The 22,752-nt window shown below is 31.6% G+C and overlaps 1 protein-coding gene across 1 annotated transcript in view; it reads right to left on the reverse strand.

Moving 5' to 3' along the window:
• The window catches only part of LOC141552976 (cilia- and flagella-associated protein 43-like), a 192,084-nt gene that overhangs the window by 162,231 nt on the left and 7,101 nt on the right, over nucleotides 1–22,752 (reverse strand). Inside the window, exons 5-6 of the mRNA XM_074284860.1 lie at nucleotides 13,706–13,856; nucleotides 7,866–8,022 (exon numbers count right to left, since the gene is read on the reverse strand). Of these exons, the coding sequence (XP_074140961.1) occupies nucleotides 7,866–8,022; nucleotides 13,706–13,856 (308 nt within the window). The remainder of the gene's footprint in view (nucleotides 1–7,865; nucleotides 8,023–13,705; nucleotides 13,857–22,752) is intronic.

Raw genomic sequence — 22,752 nt, forward strand, 5'->3', positions numbered from 1 at the left:
ACTCCAATGCTATATAAACTATTTGAAAAAATAGGGATTGAAGGAGTCCTACCAAATTCCTTTTATGACACAGACATGATACTGATACCTAAACCAGGTAGATTGAAAACTGAGAAAGAAAACTATAGACCAATCTCCTTAATGAATATTGATGGTAAAATCTTAAATAAGATATTAGCAAAAAAGATTTCAGAAAATCATCCCCACGATAATACACTATGATCAAGTAGGATTTATACCAGGAATGCAGGGCTGGTTTAATATTAGGAAAACTATTAATATAATTGACCATATTAACAATCAAATTAATAAAAACCATATGATCATCTCAATAGATGCAGAAAAAGCATTTGATAAAATACAACATCCATTCCTACTAAAAACACTTGAGAGTATAGGAATAAATGGAGTATTCCTTAAAATAGTCAGGAACATATATTTAAGACTGTCAGTAAGCATAATATGTAATGGAGATAAATTGGAACCTTTCCCAGTAAGATCAGGAGTGAAACAAGGTTGCCCACTATTACCATTACTAATCAATATTGTACTAGAAATGCTAGCCTAGGCAATAAGAGTTGAGAAAGAGATTAAAGGAATAAGTGCAGGGAGTGAGGAAATCAAACTATCACTCTTTGCAGATGATATGACGGTATACTTAGAGAACACCTGAGATTCTAATAAAAAGTTATTAGAAATAATAATAATTCACAACTTTAGTAAAGTTGCTGGATACAAAATAAATCCACATAAATCCTCAGCATTTTTATACATCACCAACAAAATGCAACAGCAAGAGATACAAAGAGAAATTCCATTCAAAACAACTGTCAAGAGTATAAAATATTTGGGAATCTATCTACCAAAGAAAAGTCAAGAATTATATGAGCAAAATTATAAAACATTTGCCCACAAAAATAAAGTCAGATTTAAATAATTGGAAAGACATTAAGTGCTCTTGGATAGGCCAAGCGAATATAATAAAGATGACATTACTCCCCAAACTAATCTATTTATTTAGTGTTATACCAATCAGACTCCCAAGAAATATTTTAATGACCTAGAAAAAATAACAACAAAATTCATATGGAAGAATAAAAGGTCGAGAATTTCAAGGGAATTAATGAAAAAAAAAGCCAGATGAAGGTGGTCTAGTTGTACCTGATCTAAAGCTATATTATAAAGCAGCAGTCTCCAAAACCATTTGGTATTGGCTAAGAAATACATTAGTTGATCAGTGGAACAGATTAGGTACACAGGACAAAATAGGGTACAACTATAGCAATCTAGTGTTTGACAAACCCAAAGATACCAACTTTTGGGATAAGAATTCATTATTTGAAAAAAATTATTGAGAAAACTGGAAATTATTATGGCAGAAATTAGATATGGACCCACACTTAATGCCATATACCAAGATAAGATCAAAATGGGTCCATGATTTAGGCATAAAGAATGAGATTATAAATAGATTAGAGGAACAGAGGATAGTCTACCTCTCAGACTTGTGGAAGAAGAAGGAATTTATGACCAAAGGAGAACAAGAGATCATTATTGATCACAAAATAGAAGATTTTGATTACATCAAATTAAAAAGCTTTTGTACAAACAAAACCAATGCAAACAAGTTTAGAAGGGAAGTAACAAATTGGGAAAATATTTTTACAGTTAAAGGTTCTGATAAAGGTCTCATTTACAAACTATATAGAGAACTGACTCTAATTTATAAGAAATCAAACCATTCTCCAATTGATAAATGGTCAAAGGATATGAACAGACAATTTTCAGATGATGAAATTGAAACTATATCCACTCATATGAAAGAGTGTTCCAAATCACTACTGATCAGAGAAATGCAGATTAAGACAACTCTGAGATACCACTACACACCTGTCAGATTGGCTAAGATGACAGGAACAAATAATGATGAATGTTAGAGAGGCTGTGGGAAAACTGGGACACTGATGCATTATTGGTGGAGTTGTAAAAGAATCCGGCCATTCTGGAGAGCAATTTGGAACTATGCCCAAAAAAATTATCAAACTGTGCATATCCTTTGATCCAGCAGTGCTTTATATCCCAAAGAAATATTAAAGATGGGAAAGGGACCTGTATGTGCCAAAATGTTTGTAGCAGCTCTTTTTGTAGTGGCTAGAAACTGGAAAATGAATGGATGCTCATCAGTTGGAGAATGGTTGGGTAAATGATGGTATATGAATGTTATGGAATATTATTGCTCTGTAAGAAATGACCAGCAGGATGAATTCAGAAAGGCTTGGAGAGACTTACATGACCTGATGCTGAGTGAAATGAGCAGAACCAGAAGATCACTATACACTTCAACAACAATATTGTATGAAGATATATTCTGATTGAAGTGGATATCTTCAACATAAAGAAGATCTAATTCACTTCCAGTTGATCAGTGATGGACAGAAACAGCTACACACAGAGAAGGAACACTGGAAATTGAATGTAAACTGTTTGCACTACTGTCTTTCTACCCAGATTACTACTCAGGTTACTACCCAGGTTACCTTCGGAATCCAATTCTTGCAACAAGAAAATTGGTTTTACACACATATATTGTATCTAGGTTATACTGTAACACATTTAATATGTATGGGATTGCCTGTCACCTAGGGGAGGGAGTAGAGGGAAGGAGGGGAAAATTTGGAAAAATGAATACACGGGATAATGTAAAAAAATTACTCATGCATATGTACTGTAAAAATTATAATTACAAAATTAATAAAAAAGAAAAATATGATGAAATCAGGACATAGAGAAGCTCAAAAAAGATTATGAAAATCAAGTAAGAAAAATAGATGAAAAACTGGGAAGAAAAGAGAGTAATGCAAAAAAAATCAAGAAAAATCAATCAACAGCTTGGTAAAAGACAAAAAAATACTGAAGAAAATAATACTTTAAAAACCATACTGAGGAGGAGGAGTCTGGGAAAGAGGTGGAATCTGGGAAAATGGAGGAGTTAGACTGTAAATTTCAGTCTTTCCAGATTTCCCCCACAAAGAGAACAAATTTGTAAGTCAGGGAAAACATAGAGTGAAAAATAGAACAGGGTCCTCCTGGCACAACTTAAGAATATCAGAAGACCTTCAGGCTGGGGATTAACTAGGTTAGCTACAGAAAAACAGCAAGTGCCACCCCTCTGAGGGCTAGCCATTTTGGCTGAAATCTCCTTTGGAACCACAGAGACTTTCACCTCATGTGAAGAGTCTGGGGTCTAAGTCCAGGAAGACTGAGAGAACCTAGGCTGATTAGGAAAGCTAGGCCCAGTTGTGCTGCTTAGCTGTGGCCCTGAGAGAGAAGAAACCAGCATAGCCAGTGAGTATAGAGGCAGTGGGGCAGGGATAGTACTGACTGGAGGCACTTGTAGGAGGGAGTAACTCTTGGTTTGGGGTTCCAGATCAAAGGGGGAAGCTAAAGTGAAGCTAGAGGTACCATTTCCCCCACCCTGCAATTAAAGGTGCTTCAATAATGAATGATGCTTGATATAATACTTCTCATTAAAAAAGAAAGAAAGAAAGAAATGAATTGGCAATGAAGAAAGAAACCAAACATAGAAACTTACTATGGGAATAGGGAAGATGGAGTTCAACTTAGGAGGATGACACTGAAGGGGAAAAAAAAGATGCTTCTACAACAGAGTAATGTTAAATGGCTCCCAGTCCAGAGAGAAATTCCAGAAGAATTCAAAAATACTGGAAAAAAACTTTTTAAAAAAGTAAAACCATCCAAGAAAAATAAGATTTTGAAAAAGGAAAAAATAGAACGGAATGTAGAACATCTTATAAAAAAGCAGATCTGGAGAATAGATCAAAAAGAGAAAAAAATTTAAAATAAAATTGGACTATCTGAAAGCTATGACCAAAAAGAAAAAAGAATTTTGATACAATAATGCGAGAAATAATCCAAAAAAGTGTCCTAAAGTTACAGAAAATCAGGGGAAAATAGAAATAGAAAAAGAATCTTCTAATCATCATCTGAAAGAGATCCTTTGTGGAAAACATAGGAATATTATTGCCAAATTTCAAAGTCCCTAGATAAAAGAGAAAATTTTGCAAAAAAACAAAAATCAATTCAAAAATATACTGGAGTTACAATTAGAATTGTACAGGACTTATCAGCAGCTACAATAAAAGACTGCAGATCCTAGAATCATATATACCAGCAATAAAAAAAAGTAGGCCTATAGCCAAAAATATCATATCCAGCAAAATTATCTGTAATATTGAATGAAAAAAATTGACATTGAATGAACCTATTTTCAGGACTTCAAGAAAATCTTAACTCAATAAAAAGTTTACATATAAGAGCCAATATAAAAATTAATTTAAAGGAATTTCAAATAGGCAAATTGTTTATGTTTTTTACATGGAAATGTATACCATATGTTTTAGATTGATATTGGATAGCTTAAAAGAAAGACTGGGACAGATGTGACTCCAAAAAGCAAAACCATATGAAAAGGTAAAAAATAGTAATTTTGTTATACAAATGAGGTGCAAAGGAAGAATAGACATACAAGCCTTAGAGTGGGGAAGAGGGCTCATGGGTTAAGTAGGCAAAACTACATATATACCATGAAGGACATAGTACCCTTCAAAATCTATAAAGAAATGAGGAGAGAGGAATGGAGGGAAAGGAAAGCAAAGGGTAGAAGAAGACAAGGAAGAGGAAGGGAGGATGGAAGGGGGAAGTTAATAGCAAGGTAAGTTAAGGAGCAGAATTAAAGTAAAAGAACTAGCAGGTATAGGAAAAAAGATACATATACAAACACTACAACAAGGATCAGGATAGAATTTATTAGAAAAAAAAGTACAGCTAAGTAATCACTGATCTTAGACAAACTCAAACTTAAAATTCAATTAAGAGAGAAATCTACATTATATGTCAACCACATTAATGTTTTAGATGCATGTTTACATATGGGTAAGTGCATGTGTGTATGTGTTTATGTATGTATGTATATTGTGTGTGTATGTGTACGTATCTCAATATGTAGCTATGTATACATATAGCTCTATGTATGTGTGTATGTAGATACATGTATATGTGTGGGTGTCTGATGGTCTTCACATATGTGAATATGTGTTTGTGTGTGTGTGTATATATATATATATATATGTATATATATATATATATACACACACACACACTATATATATGTGTGTGAATGTATGTATATATATCTATATCAGTATATGTGTATATAGATATATCTATGCTTAACTATAGCCTTGTTGGAAGAGATGAGGGGGATGAAAGGGGGGAAAAAGAAGTAAAAAAGTGCACAGCAAAGAAAATATGAAAATACAAGAATATAATTTCTTCTAGTATTATATATCCTTTCTTGAACTGTTAATTTATTTTTAAGTACTTTGAATCCTCCCTGATATTCAGCTGGGCACATGACAATATTCTGCTTTGTTTTGTTTCTTATTTTTATTTTTATTTCTTCTTTCTAGTCTGTTTTGTCTCTTTTTAATGAAATAAATATATATTTTTAAAAAGCCAAACAAACAAAACGAGACTAAACCAAATGGTAAATGAAGCATAAAAAGTCAATGAAGAGATGAATACCTTAAAAAGCAAAATTGGAAAAGGAAATACAAAAGCTCATTGAAAAAAATAATTCCTTAAAAATTAGAATTGAACAAATGGCAGCTAATGATTTTATAAGAAATCAATAAACAATAAATAATTTTACTGGATATGATATGTCATATCTATTTGGAAAAAAAAATTGACCTGATAAATACAGCCGGGAGAGATCATTTAAAAATTAAAAATTATTGGACTACTTGAAAGCTGAATGGGATAAATTGAGTGAAGACCCCTCATAAGAATATGGCCCCAAACCTATTTTCTAGTTTCATATATATATATATATATATATATATATATATATATATATATATATATAAAGAGAGAGAGTGTGTTGAATGAGAAGGGATGATATCTAAAAGGGTGAAATTAAGGGATGAGAGTGAAATATACTAGGAGAGAAAGAGAAAGAGAGGTAGAGGGGGTAAATGATCACAGTAAGAGTCAAGAAAAATATTTTGCAGAGAAGGGAAAGAGGGAAGAGATAATGTGAGTAAACCTTACTCTCATTAGAACTGCCTCAAAGAGGAAGTAACATATACATTCAATATGGGTATAAAAATCTAACTTACCCTACAAGAAAGTAGGAGAAGGGGAATAAGAGATGGGGAGATGATAGGAAGGAGGGCATATTGGAGGAGGGGTAGTTAGAAACAAAACACTTTTGAGGAGGGACTAAGTAAAAGGAAAGAGAGAGTGGGATAAAGAGGGGGGAAATACAGTTAACAAGAGTAATACTGAAAAAAATTTCAAGCAAATTCCTCTCATAAAGGCTTCATTTCTCAAACATACGAATTAAGTGAATCAAAATTATAAGAGGTATTTCCTAATTGATAAAAGGTCAAAAGATACGTATAGTTTTCAGATGAAGTAATTGTAGTTATATGAAAAAATACTCCAACTCATTACTGACTGGAGAAATTAAAATTAAAACATTTCTGAAGTACTATCACATATCTACTGGATTGGCTAACAGGACAGAAAAGGAAAATGACAAATGTTAAAGGGAACGTAATGTTAACATTTAATAAATGCTAAAGTGGGGGAAAATGAGACATTGATGCACTGTTGATAGAATGGTGAACTGATTCAACCTTTCTGTAGAGCAATTTGAAACTATGCCCAAAGTGGGCTATAAAACCATGCATTCCCTTTGATCTAGCTAATACTAAGTTTTTATCCCAAAAGAGATAAAATACAAAAAGGAAAAGGACATATATGTATAAAAATATTTATAGCAGCTCTTTTCTGTGGGTAAAGAATTGGAAATTGAGGGATGCCCATGAATTAGATAATGGTTGAATAAATTGTCAGTACACGGAATACTATTGTGCTATAAGAAATGATAAGCAGAATGTTCTCAGAAGAATGTAAAAATACTTCCAAGACCTGATGCAAAGTGAAATGTACTATGTACAAAGTAAGAGCAATATTCTAAGATAATTAGCTATTAATTACTTATTTTCAGCAATACAATGATCCAAGACAACTCTGAGAGACTTATGATGAAAAAATGCTATCTATCCCCAGAGAAAGAATGGTGTCTGAATAAATATTAAAGCATATTTTTTTAACTTTACTTTTCTTGAAATTTTTTTGGTCTATATTTTCTTTCACAACATGACCATTATAGAAAAGTTTTGCATAACTATACATGTATAACCTATATTGAATTGCTTGCATTATCAATGAGAAAGGGAAAGAAGGCAAAATATCTATAACTCAAAGTTTAAGTAAAATACTAAATTAAAAATAATATAAAATAAATAAAAGGTCAAGAAAGCAGAGTAGATTGAATATAAATTATGAAAGATATTGAAAAATACAGAGAGGAGCTTAGACTGAATATCAAGCTTTCCAGATTTTTTAATAACTATATAATAAAAGTAACACTGAAGGAAGATTAGTCTGGCAACAGTACATAGAACATACTGGAGATTATATTTAGGGAATCCAACTAGAAGACCATTGTCGAAACTTAGGTATGATATTATTAGGACCTAGACTAGTGTGATAATAATGGAAATTGAGAATAAAAGCCAACTATAAGAAACATTTTACAGAAAAATTCAATAGGACAAAATGACTTATGTGATATAATTTGATATGGAGTATAAAGAAGCATATCAAAAATGGCTCTAAGAAAAGGAAAAATATGGAATAAAATTATTTTTAAGCAAACTAAGAATGATTTTTAATATGTATATCTAAAAATGTTTAGTAGAGTTGTTTCTTACCTTGTGGTACTTGAGCAATCCGAGACAGGACAGTAACAAGTAGATTTTCTGCATTTATCAAAAGAACATGACCCTCTTCACAACTCACATATAGTTCATTTGTTGAGTTCCAGCAGTGTACAGTAGGATGGACCAAGGGATGCAAATCATCTTTAGGCTTGAATAAAACATTTTTAAAAATTTTATTAAAGATTTATCAAATTATCTTCAACATAGAGAAGATCTAATTCAGTTCTAATTGATCAATGATGGACAGAATCACCTACACCCAGAGAAAGAACCCTGGGAATTGAGTGTAAATTGTTTGCACTATTGTCTTTCTTCCCAGGTTACTTTTACCTTCTGAATCTAATTCTTCCTGTCAATAAGAAATTCGGTTCTGCACACATATATTGTATCTAGGATATACTATAACACATTTAACATGTATGGGATTGCCTGTCATCTAGGGGAGGGGGTAGAGGGAAGGAGGGGAAATTCGGAACAGAAGTGAGTACAAGGGATAATGTTGTTAAAAAAAAATACCCATGCATATGTACTGTCAAAAATTATAATTATAAAATTAATAAAAATTTTTTAAAAAGGTGAGATCGATTGCCTCATTATGGCAGATTATCACCTTAAGTCTTTAAAAAGAAAAAAAAATAAAGACTTATCAAATATATTAGAGGTTTGCAAACAAGTCCATACCTAAGAATTTTTGCATATAGAAAAGTAGTTAAGGAATCAAAGTGGAAACTTCAGCTGGTTCGTGGTTGCTAAGAAAAATAACAACATAGTACCAGGATTTCATGAGCTTTCTATGCTGATGAAGAACCAACTATTATTCAAGAAAGAAGGGAGAGGAAGCACCAGAGTATAGAGATGTAGCCACTTGAAGAAATGAATACATTATCACAAGTATTATCTAGGGTGGGATTAGGCAGAAAGACATTCACGGAGAGTAAAGCTATTTGGAGTAAGGAAATAAGCATATTTACAAAAAGTTGTCAGTGTCTTCTAAATTTCAGTGCTTTTAGAGAAAGCTCTTGTCACTCTACCTCAGTTATGTTTGTTTACAACTACATTTCAAAACTCATTAGTTTTTTACCCCTTCAATTTTTTTTATTTGACCTTTCCTAAATCTTAATCATTTCTAATTCTCCCGTCATTAAATTTCATTATGCAAAGAGAAAATTAGTATCTACTTATGAAACTATTCAAGAACTCCTAGTTTGCTTACTCTTTTCAGTTCAAATATATCTTCAAAACTATGAAAATTCTTAGGCTATTGTCATTCTTTTTGAGAAAATTATTTATTTTTATCTTGTCTCACATGTTGTCATAGTCATTTGTCCTAAGTGTTGTTGTGGAGAGAAAATCCTAAATTCATTACTGAATATATATGTTATGTTAACATATGTTATGGTAAATTCAAACAGAGAATAGTTCAAATGATGCTAATGACCTCTTCTACTTAATAATGTTGTCCTACATGATTTTGATCCTCCCAAAAACTGTCAAAGGTGCATGTACAGATTCTGTGTTCATGAACTTAGAAAAATATTTATTTATGTGGAACAGCAACAATATATTTTGGAACCAAGGACTACAATTAATTACAAGAAGCCCTAGCACATTTAAGAGAAGAATTCTTTTCTTTGTCAACAACAAATATTGGGCAATAATAACATGAAAAAGTAGACCATACACTAGCTTGTAAATTAGGATGTGTGAATTACATTCCTGATTCTCCCACCAGCTAAATATATGTATTTAGGCAAAGCATTTCACCTCTCATCCTAAATATCTTAATCTGTAAAATGACGTTAGAACTAATTATCTCTAAGGTATCTTTTGGTTTTAAAATTATATGAACCAAATTTTCATTATATCAAATTAAAAAGTTCTTGTACAAACAAAACTAATGCAGACAAGATTAGAAAAGAAGCAATACACTAGGAAAACATTTTTACAGTCAAAAGGTCTGATAAAGGGGGCATCTAGGTGGTGCAGTGGATAGAGTACCAGCCCTGAATTCAGGAGGACCCGAGTTCAAATATGGTCTCAGACACTTAACAGTTCCTAGCTGTGTGACCCTGGGCAAGTGTCTTAACCCCAGCCTCAGGGGAGGAAAAAATGTTAAAAGTTCTCTGACAAAGGCCTCATTTCTAAAATACATAGAGAATTGACTCTAATTTATAAGAAATCAAGCCATTCTCCAATTGATAAATGGTCAAAGGATATGAACAGACAATTTTCAGGTGAGCAAATGGAAACTATTTCTAGCCATATGAAAAGATGTTCCAAGTCATTAGTAATCAGAGAAATGCAAATTAAGACAACTTTGAGATACCACTACACACCTCTCAGATTTGCTAGGATGACAGGAAAAGATAATGCTGAATGTTGGAGGGGATATGGGAAAACTGGGACACTGATACATTGTTGGTGGAATTGTGAATTCATACAACCATTCTGGAGAGCAATTTGGAACTATATTCAAAAAGTTATCAAACTATGCATACCCTTTGATTCATCAGTGTTACTACTGGGCTTATGTCCCAAAGAGATCTTAAAGAAGGGAAAGGGACCTCTATATACAAAAATGTTTGTGGCAGCCCTTTTTGTAGTGGCTAGAAACTGGAAAATGAATGGATGCCCATCAATTGGAGAATAGCTGAATAAATGTTGGTGTATGAATGCTATGGAATGTTATTGTTCTGTAAGAAATGATAACCAAGATGATTTCAGAAAGGCCTAGAGAGACTTACATGAACTGATGCTGAGGGAAATGAGCAGGATCAGGAGATTGTTATGTATTTCAACAACAATACTATATGATGATCAATTCTGATGAATATAACTCTCTTCAACAATGAGACAACCAAATCAGTTCCATTTGTTCAATAATGAAGAGAATAAGCTACACCAGTAAAAGAACTCTGGGAAATGAGTGTGAACCACAACATAGCGCTTCCACTCTCTCTGTTTTTATCCACTTGCATTTTTCATTTCCTTCCCAGGTTAATTTTACCTTATTTCTAAGTCCGATTTTTCTTGTGCAGCAAAATAACTGTATGGATATGTATACGTATATTGTATTTAACATATACTTTAACATATTTAACATGTATTGGTCTACCTGCCATCTAAGGGAGGGGATGGGGGGAAGGAGGGGAAAAGTTGAAACAGAAGGTTTTGCAAGGGTCAATGCTGAAAAATTATCCATGCATATATCTTGTAAATAAAAATCTATAATAAAAAAACACACACAAAAATAAAAATTAACATTTCCTTCCTAAAAATTGTCAGGTAAAACATCATTTTAAATGGACTTTGCATGGAAAATGCTTCGTTAATATCACTGATGAGTAATTAACAAGTCTAATAAAAGACAAATTCAAATTAATATAATTAAGATGAGAAAACATGAATTTACAAGCCCAAAATACTGTTTTAATGATTAACGATTATTATTTATACAAACTGAAGAAGCACTTTGCAATAACTCTAATTATTATGAAGTTTTTTCTTATATACCTCTGCTTCATCATTTCTGTAACTTCTGCTTCCATCTCTACTTTTGGATCCAAATAGAGCAAATCTAAACCCAGTTGTACATGATAATCCTTCAATTTACATGAAGACAATTAGGATGCCCCTTCAAGAAAGTCTTCTTAAACATTCCTAGTTGTTTCTCTACTAATCCTCCTATGATATGTTCTCAAGGAATTTCACCATCCTGGTCACTGTTTTGTATATGTTCTCTAATTTATTAATTTCTTCCTTAAAATGTGATATCCAAATAGGAACACAATGTTTCATAATCTGACCAGAGCACAGTAGTATAAAGCTATCACTCCATTTTCCTGAATACTATTGATTCCAGGATTTATTCTTTACCCAACCAATTCTATAGGATTTAGTCATTTAGTCTCCAAGTAATTTTTAATTCTTTCTTCAAAGTCCTTTTATTGAATGTAGTTTTTGTTATGATATGGACACAAAAGGAATTTTTAATATTTCTGCTTTTCTGCATTCATTTGTGGGAGTTTTATGCCCTTATATATGATGATTTTAAAAATTTTTTTAATTTTTAAAAATTACCTATATATAATATATACCTATAAATAATATTATGTTATATATATATGGACAAGTATACACATATGTAATATAGATATATTCTTTTCTATTCTCATTCAACATTCACTAGAGGTCTATCATCTTTTATTTTTGAAGTTCTATTCAGATCCTTAATGTCTTTTTTGTTTGTCTTTTTGTTAAATTTCTCTAATTCTGAAAGGAATACATTGAGATCCCCCTTGATTATAGCTTTACTGTCTATTTCTCATTGCAATTCAATTAGTTTTTTCTTTATGTATTTAGATAGTATGCCATTTGGTACACATATGCTATGCACTGATATTAGTTCATTCTCTATGAAGTCTGTAAATATATATTATATAGAAGCACAGTTATATATAATATATATGTATAATTACAAACATATCAGTATAATTAATGAGCAGTGATAAGTTTCTCAGTTTGTTTTTATTATGCTTATTTTTGCTGTTGGTTTTCTGAAATCAATTTCTACTCTAGCTTTTTAGTTCAATTAATAATAATTGCTATATAATGCATAATAAAAATAATATGGACAATAAATTTTAACTGTAGTCCAATAATAACTCTGAACTTTTAATTTTCAATATATTTCTGACAAATAACATATTTGATTCTGCTTTCTAATCCATTCTGCTCTGTTATTCTATTTTGTGGGAGTTCCTCTAAGAAAAGAGTTTCACTTTTATTATTCTGTGCTAAATTCTTAGTGTGGATATTCCATTAAAAAAAAAACCCTTAGTGCTTCTTTCCTAGGAATAGCCCACTAGCTTGGACCTTTTCTGATCTCCTTGATCTTCAAATTTTGTCCTCTTTGTTTTCTTGTCCTGTGTACCTTTCCTCCCCTTAAGGCTTTATCAGATGAGCAATATAATAAAATAATTCTAGTTAGTAAGTCTTCTTTTTAAGGAGAAAGAAGAAAAGAATGTAGTTATCTTAAGGTTAAGATCATATTTATTATAACCATATTGTAATTACAAAAGTGTATTATTCTTTCAAGAAGTGAAAAACTTGTCCAATATTATATATGGATTATACATAAATGAAGTTTCTTGGATTCAATTTTCCAGAAAATTTGAAAGTAGAAAGATACCTCATCAACCATCAAGGCCAACCCATTCACAAAAAGAATCTCTATCACAAAAAAACCTTGAGAATTGAGTATTCCTCTGCTTGAATCTGCTTGAATCTGTCTGCTTGAAAATCTCCAAGGAGGGAGGTCCTTCTGATCTTAAAGCATAGGCTATATTGCCATATCTCAAATTATTTTTTAAACTTAATTTATTTGGTTTTTTGATATTCAAAGCATTTTTTGCATCTATCAGTTAACATGAGCCTCACAATAATCCTAGTGTAGAATTATTATGACTATTTGATAGAATAATCTGGTAAAAATAATAGTTGGTCAGAAATGTGTGTTTGTGAATATATATATGTGTACATATATATATATATATGCATATGTAAAAGTTCTATGAAGACAGAGATCATATCTTATTTCTCTCTCTTCCTAGCACACTACTCTTTATGTTTTATATATGCTTTACAAATATTTGTGGAATTAAATTGCATGTAAAGAGTTATATTTAAATGCTAATAGTAATTTTCCATGCTTTAGTAATCTTCTATGAATGACCATATCCTTACATCCCAACTTCTAAGACAAACATAATTCTGCCAAGCCAAATACAATATAGCATGGGCTAGATAATCATGAATATAGTTGTAATTACCTTGAATGTTTCTGCTTCTACACCAACTAGCCCAGCAATGGAAGAAAGTAGTAACTCAGGTCCATAGACAGTATCTTTAACCTCTGTGTAAGTGAACATTCCATCTGGTTCACAAATATATGTTCCATCTTCTGCAGGTAGGTTTACTGACCTAAAGAAACAGAAAGAACCATTACATTAAGCTAAGTTAATGGAAAACAATCACATATAGGCTATTTTTTTATTAAAAAACAATAAAATACATTTTTGTCTAGTTTCCATGTAAATTATAAAAGAATCTATAAATAAGAGTTATGAATTAGAGATTTTGAAGACATAAGAGAAGTAATAGACAGCCTTTATTAAATTGACTAATATATCTACTGATATACTGATAAAGACTTAAATTTTATCAGAATATCATTTTAAATTTGCAATTTAGAAATGACTAACAAAGTTGATTTCTAAACTGCTTAGAACTTCTCAATAATTATTTCAGCTTTTCTCAAGATTCTGAAATAGCATTTGCAAAACAAAACAAACTTCAAGAGGGGGGTATCCATCAATTAGGCTGAACAAGCTATGGTTACATTACATTAATGTGATAGAATACCACTATTCTATGAGAAATTATAAAGGTGATCTTTCAGAAAAACTTCAGAACTCTTGTACAATCTAATGCAGAGTGAAGTGAGAACCAAGAAAACAATTTATACAATAAAAATAATAGAATCTGGATATGTCTAAAAAAAATGAGAGATGATGAAAGTCTATGCCTGTTTTAACATTTCATTCAAAGATTAAAAAATGCCTTGGGGATAAGATGTCTCTCTCTTTAATGCTATGAAATCCTAGATTTGTTTTCCTTGAAAGTGATGTTTTCATGAGAGAATGCTAATCCACTCAAAGTTTTTGAAAACAAAATTCAATTAAGTCTTTTCCTCTTTGGTCTTCTTTATTCCTTTCTATAAGTAAGCCACTGAATGATGAAACAACAATGTATGTGCTTTATGATTTCCTATATGGATAGCCCTAAATATCTCTACCAGTTGCAAAATTATATTTGTTTTTTCACCAATCACACTGTGCTGAATGCTAACCCTGAATCCAATACAATTTCATAAACATTTATTGTATCAGGCATTGTACTAACCCTTAGGGGTAAAATTAATTTTTCTAAAAAGACAATCCTGGGCAGAGCCAAGATAGTAAAAAGAAGCCAGGAAGTTGCCTGAAGTCTCCCCAGTTTCCCTCAGATATAATGTTAAAATAAACCTCTGAACATATTCTGGAGCAACAGAATCCACAAAAAGACTAAATGAAACAATTTTTTAGATTAATATAACTTTTTTTTTTCCTGAGGCAAATTGGAGTTAAGTGACCTTGCCCAGGGTCACACACTTAGGAAGTATTAAATATCTAAGGTCACATTTGAACTCAGGTTCTCCTGACTTCAGGACCAGCACTGTATCCACTGCACCAGCTAGCTGCCCCTAGCTTATTATAACTTAAAAGGTCTTCAGGAAAGGTCTATCTCACTTGATAAAAAGGAACACAAGACTGTGTCTGGGCAAGTCAGTGGAAAGCTCTTAGCCATAGCACAAATCAGCAACCAAAGCCTCACAGTCCTGGCTCAGCAGGATAGTGGCAGAACATTTGTAAGCCTCCAGGTTCAACACAAATAGCGTCTGGCATAATAGATATGAGAATACAAGAAGCCAGGCAACCCCAGTGCAGTGCGCAAGTCACCAGCACTTGAGGTCCCAGCACAGAAAGCCAGGGACCAAACCCATGGCTCCCCAGCAAAAGAATATTTTGTGCCCCCTGTAATTCAGCTTTAAAAATTGAGCCAAAAAAAAGAAGCCTTGACCATAGAAAACTGCTATGGTTACAGGAAAGATCAAAACAAACTCAGATCTACAGTGTCAAAATGCCTACACATGAAACCTCAAAGGGGAATATGACTCAGGCTTAAGATCCAAAAGTCTACTTGGAAGATCTCAAAGAGGATTTTAAAAATCAAGTAAAAGAGGTGGATAAAAATTGGGGAAATAAATGAGAGTTATGCAGGAAAATTATGGGAAAAAAAGAATCAACAGCTTGGAAAACAAAAGCACAAAAATTGACTGAAGAAAACAACTCTATAAAAAACAGAATTGATCAAAATGGGGGGAGGGGAACCAAGAAGAAACAACTTCTTTAAAAGTAGAATTGGTGAAAAGGCAAAGGAAATCCAAAAAGCTCATTTAACAAAATAATTCCTTAAAAATTAGAATTGGGCAAGTGGAAACTAATGACTCTATGAGACATTAAGAAGCAAACAAAATCAAAAGAATGAAAAAAATGTAAGAAAAATTTTTTTTAAAAATACCTCATTGGAAAAACAACTGATGGGGGAAATGGATGCAGGAGAGATACTTTTAAAATTATTGGAATATCTGAAAATCATGATTTTTTAAAAAAGTCCGAATAGTATTTTTCAACAAATTTTCAAGGAAAATTGCCCTGATATTCTATAATCAGAGGGTAAAATAGTCACTGAAAGAATCTATTTTCTGAAAGAGATCCCAAAACGAAAACTTCAAATAGTTAAATTCCAGAATTATCAGGTTAAAGAGAAAATACTGCAAGCAGCCAAAAAGAAACAACTCAAATACCATGTATCCACATTCAAGACAACACACAAGATTTAGCAGCTTCTATATTAAAGAATCAGAGGACTTGGAATATGGTATTTTTGAATGCAAAGAAATTTGGATTAAAACCAAGAATCAACTACTCAGCTAAAATGAGCATAATCCTTCAGGAGAAAAGATGGATATGCAATGAAATAAAGAACTTTCAAACTTTGCTGATGAAAAGACTAGATAGAGCTAAACAGAAAACATGATTTTCAAGTACAAGACTTAAGAGAAGTATAAAAATGCAAACAAAAAATAATAAGTTATTCAATAAGATTAAGCTTTTTACATCCCTACATGGAAAGATGATACTTTTAAACTATTGAGAGCTATAGCTCTGTTAGGACAGTTAGAAAAGAGTATACATAGACAGTGGATGTAGGTATAAGTCAAAAATTAAGGGGTGAAAAAAAGATTATACTGGGAGAAGAAGAAAGGGGAAAGAAGAACAGAATAAATTACATCATATGAAAAAGCATAAAAACCCCACTACAGTAGGGAGGAAATGGGAGGGTGCAAACCTTATTTTCAATGGATTTGGCTCAAAGATGAAATAACAAACAGTTGAGTATAGAAATTTATCTTTTACTATAAGAAAATGGGGGGAGGGGAAGGAAAAGAAAAGGAAAGGTGGGTTCTGATAGAAGGCAGGGCAGCTTACAGAAAGCCTAATTAGAAGCAAAACACTGGTGTGGAGGGGAAAGAGTGAAAGGAAAGAGAAAAGTAAAACAGGAGGAAAATGGAATTGAGGGAAATATAGTTAATAATCATTTAATAATCATATCTGTAAATGTGAATAGGATGAACCCTTCAAAAAACAGACACAGATAGAGGAAAAAACAAAATCCTGCAATATGTTGTTTACAAGAAACCCATTTTTAGCACAGGTATATATACATAATAAAAGGCTGGAGCAGAATATAATATGCTTCAGCTGAAGTAAAAATCAGGGGTAGCAATCCTGATGTCAGACAAGGCAAAAACAAAAACAGATCTAATTCAAAGAGTCTAGAAAGGAAACTAGATCTTGATAAAAAAGTACCATAGACAATGAAGTAATAATAATACTAAACATATATTCACTAAGAAGTATAGTATGCAAATTCTTAGGAGAAGTTAAGTGAGTTATAGGAAGAAATAGTAAAACTATAGCATTGAGGAACCTCAACCTTCCCCTCTTAGAACTAGATAAAGCTAACCAGATAATAAACAAGAAAGAAGTTAAAGAGGTGAATAGAATTTTAGGGGAAAAAATAGCTATGATACACCTCTGGAGAAAATTGGAATGGAGATAGAGAGAAATATATATATTTTTTCTCAGCAGTGTGTTGCCTACATGAAAAGTGACTATGTATTAAGACATAAAACCCTCACAATGAAATGCACAAAGGCAGAAATCATGATGCAATAAAAATTACACGTGATAAAAAGACATGTAAAATTAATTGGAAACTAAATAATCTAATCCTAAAGAACGAGTGGGTCAAACAACAAATCACAGACATAATCAATAATTTCATCAAAGAGGATTCAATAATGAGATAACATATATGGGATATATGGGATGCAGCCAAAGCGGTTCTTAGGAGAAATTTTATATCTGTTAATGTTTACATGAATAAAATAGAGAAAAAGGAGATCAATGAATTGGCATGCAACAAAGAATAATAGAAAAAGGACAAATTAAAAATCCCCAATTAAATACCAAATTAGAAATTCTGAAAATCAAAGGAAAGATTAATAAAATTGAAAGTGAGAAAACTATTGAACTAATAAAAGTTGGTTTTATGGAAAAAAACCAACAAAATAAGTAAATCTTTGGTTAACTTGTTTAAAAAAGAATGAAGAAAAACGAAATTATCAGTATCAAAAATGAAAAAGAATGAATTTACCATCAATGAAGAGGAAATTAAAGTAATAATAAGGAGATTTTCTGCCTAGAGGTATGCTAATAAATCTGAAGATCTAAGTGAAATGGATGAACATTTAAAATATATATATATAAATAGCTCAGATTAACATAAGAGGAAATAAAATACTTAATACTATTTTAGATAAAGGAATTTAAACACACTATTAGTGAACTCCCTAAGAAAACATCTCCAGGAGAAGATGGATTTACTAAGTGAATTCTACCAAACATTTAAAGAGCAATTAATTCCAATATTATATAAAACTGGAATAGGTAGAGTTCTCCCAGATTCTTTTATGACACAAATATGCTGCTGATACCTAAACCAGGAAGTGCCAAAACAAAGAAAGAAAACAATATACTAATTTCCCTAATGAATACTGATGTAAAAATTTAAATAAAATATTAGCAAAAAGATTATAATAATTTATCATCTAGATAATACATTATGGCCAGATGAGATTTATATCAGGAATGCACAATTAGTTCAATATTAGGAAAACCATCAGCATAATTTACTATATTAGTAACAAAACAAAAATCACAATTATTTCAATAGATGCTGAAAAAGCTTTTGCCAAAATAGAGCTTCCATTTCTATTACAAAGAGAGGATAGGAGTTTTCCTTAAAATGATAAGCAGTATCTGAAACCACCAGCAAGCATTACATATAATGGGAATAAGCTAGAAGTATTCCCAATAAATTCAAGGGTGAAACAAGGATGCTTATTATGACCATTATTATTCAATATTGTTCTAGAAATGTTAGCTTTAATAATAAGGGAAAAAAAGAAATTGGAGAAATTAGAATCGGCAATGAGGAAACAAAATTATCACTCTTTTAGACAATATGATAATATACTTAGACACTCCTAGAGGATCAATGAAAAAACTACTTGATCTAATTAAAAATGTTAGCGAAGTTGTAGGATATAAAATAAACCTACATAAATCATCAGCATTTCTATATATTGCCAACAAAACCCAATAACAAGAGATAAATAAATTCCATTTAAAATAATTGTAGAAAATATAAAATATTTGGGATTCTATTTGCCAAGACAAGTCTTGGAACTATATGAATGTGATTAAAAACACTTTTCACACAAATAAATAATTGGAAAAATATCAAGTGCTCATGGGTAAGCCAAGCTAATATAATAAAAATGACAATTCTACCTAAATTAATTTACTTACTCAGTGCCATGCCAAACAAACTACCAAAAATTATTTTACAGAACAAGAAAAAATAATAAGTCATCTGGAGAAACAAAAGATTAAGAATATAAAGACAATTAATAGGAAAATATGTAAAGGAAGGTAACCTAAACATACCTGATCTAAAACTAGTATTATAAAGCAGCAATCATTAAAACTATTTCATACTAGCTAAAAAATACAGTGATGAATTAGGGGAATAAATTAGGTATCCAAGACACCGAAGTAATCTACTATCTGATAAACCCAAATACTACAGACTCTATCACAGGAACTCACTATCTGGCAAAAACTTCTGGGAAAACTGGAAAATAATATAACATCTCACACTCTATATCAAGATAAAATAAATGTTATATGTTTTAGACATAAAGAGTAATATCATAAATAAATGAGGAATAGTTAACTGTAACATCTTTGGAGAAAAAAAGAATTTGTGACCAAATAGAGAACATTATGAAAAGCAAAATAAATAATTTTGAGTACATAAAATTAAAAAGTATTTGTACAAACAAAATCAATGCAAAGAAGATTAGAAAATAGAAAGCTGGGAAATAATTTTTACAACCAGTATTTCTGATAATAGTCTCATGTAAAGGTCCTGTTGTCTCTTCAATTATAATCCTTCTCTGGGAGGAGATCTCTTTTCTGTAAAATCTTTTCCTCTGTGAGCAGGTTTCTTGGGAAGCTTCTGGAGCCTCCAGCCAGACTCTCTCCTTCCAGACTAGCCTCTCTCCTTGCCCGACTGCCCTCCTCTTTTATCCTAGCAGACACTGGGCTAGTAAGAACTCAAAGTGGCCTGTGGGAAATACTTCAACCAATGAACTTGCTCCTCTTAAAGGTGCAAACTCTTTTAAACATGTAAACTCTCCCCCAGAAGTCTTTCTAAGTTATCCTTGCAGACTGCCATCTCAATTCAATCTCCCAGCCTAGACTCTTCTCCAGGCCCAATGTTGCCTCTTTTATCCTCCAGAGAATAGAACTCCCACAGCCAATGAACTTGCTCCTTTTAAAGGTGTAAACTCCTCTAAATGTGCAAACTCCTCTTCAGAAGTCCAAAGGTGTAAACTCCCCTTAAAGGCCTGAATCAAAGGTGTGAATTCTGAGCTAGAGAATTGCCCAGACAACCTGAGTTATCACCTTGTAATCTTAACAGTCTCATTTCTTAAATATAGAGGACTGAATCAAATTTATAAGAATATAAGTCATTCCTCAATTGGTAAATGGCCAAAGAGTATTAACAGGTAGTTTTCAGATGAAAAAAGGTAAAGCTATAAGAAAAAAAAAAAAGCTCTAAATCACTACTGATTAGAGAAATGCAACATAAAACAATGCAACATAAAACAATTCTGAGGTATCAGCTCACATCTATCAGATTGGCTAATTTGACAGAAAAGGAAAATGATAAATGATGAAGAAAATGTGAGAAAACTAGAACACCAATACATTTTTTTTGCCGAATTGTGAACTGATCCAACCATTCTGGAGAGCAATTTGGAAGTATGTTCAAAAGGCTATAAAAAGCTGTGGGTACTCTTTGACCCAGCAGTATCACTACAAAGTTTGTATCCCAAAAATTATTAAAAAAAAAAAAAAAAAAAAAAAAGGAAAAGGACTCACATGAATAAAAATATTTATAGCATTTTTATAGTGGCAAAAAAATGGAAATTGAGACGATTACCATCAATTGGGGATTGGCTAAACAAATTGTGGTGTATGAATATAATGGAATGCTATTATGTTTTAAGAAATGATGAGTAGGAAGATTACAGAAAAGTCTGGAAAGGCTTACATAAACTGATGTTGAGTGAAGTGAACAGAAGTAGGAGAACATGATATAGTAATAGCAACATTGTACACTTAGCTCTTCTCAGCAATACAGAGATCCAAAACAATTTCAAAAAACCCATGATGAAAAATTCTAGATACATCCTTAGAAAGAGCTATGGAGTCTTAATGCATAGTGAAGCTCATTTTTTTACTTTTTTTCTTTCTTGTAGTTTTTCACTTTTGTTCTGATTTTTCTCTCATGACATGACTAATATGGAAATACATTTAACATGATTGTACATGTAGCACCTATATCCAATTACTTGTTGTCTTGGAGAGAGGGAATGGAAGGGAAAGAGGGAAAAATTGCAATTCAAAATCTTACAAATATATATAATTTATATAATATATAATTTGAAAAAAAACTTAAGTGAAAAAGAATAAAAAGATAGCTTCTCAAAAAAAAAAGATAGCTTCTCCTCTCAAGAAACTTAAAATCTAATAGAGACAGAGGATCCCTCTTCTGTGCAACTGCTGTTCTGTTTGGTTTCAACTCCATAGAACAAGATGCCCTTGGTACTAGGTACACCCTGTCTCCTTTCTCTTTTCCTGCTTTCTTTTGTGTCTTGTTTTGTCTCCATTAGATTTATATATTACATACTATTTATATAGTGCCTTAAGATTTGCTAAGTGCTTTATGTATTATTTCATTTGATCCTCAAAACAGTCCTTCGAAGTAGGTATAATTATCCCCAATTTACAGTTAAGGAAATTAAGACTGATAGAGGTACAGTAACATGGCCAGAGTCATACACAGCTAGTAAAATATCCGAGGAAGGAGTTAAAACTCATTTCTTTTTCATTCAACTTCAGCATTCCATCCACACTGCCCTTCTACTTTTAGAAGACCCCAGAAATGCCACCAAAATGTGAGCTGAAACAATAACTTCAATAAAATAGCAAGATATAAAATAAAGCCACAAAAATCATTAACCTTTCTATATACTAACAAAACAGTAGAAACAAATAGAAAAAGAAATTTTACTCAAAATTACTGCAGAATGTATGCAATTTCAGGGATTTCATCTATAAACACACACAGGAATTATTTTTATACCCCAAAATATTTTACAAAAATAAAGGAAGATTTAACTAACTGAATAGATAGTAACTACTCAAGTCATATCAGTACAACCAAAATGATAATACTACCTAAATTAATAGACTTAGTTACATATCAATCTACCAAAGGATTACTTTATAGAATTAGTATACAATAAAAATAAACAAATAAAACAATAAACAAAAAACAATAAAATTTTTATCTTAAGTGCACAAAATTTGGGCAATCTCATTGGAAATCATAAGGAAAAAATTTAGATGGAGGGAGCCCTACCAACATGATATTTTACAATATAGAGTTAAATATTTAGAACTAAAGGGGAGTTCAAATGTCATTTAATTTGATCCAAAATTTCATTTTAAAG

Source organism: Sminthopsis crassicaudata, chromosome 2, assembly GCF_048593235.1.
Source record: "Sminthopsis crassicaudata isolate SCR6 chromosome 2, ASM4859323v1, whole genome shotgun sequence".
In the NCBI taxonomy this organism is placed as follows: domain Eukaryota; kingdom Metazoa; phylum Chordata; class Mammalia; order Dasyuromorphia; family Dasyuridae; genus Sminthopsis; species Sminthopsis crassicaudata.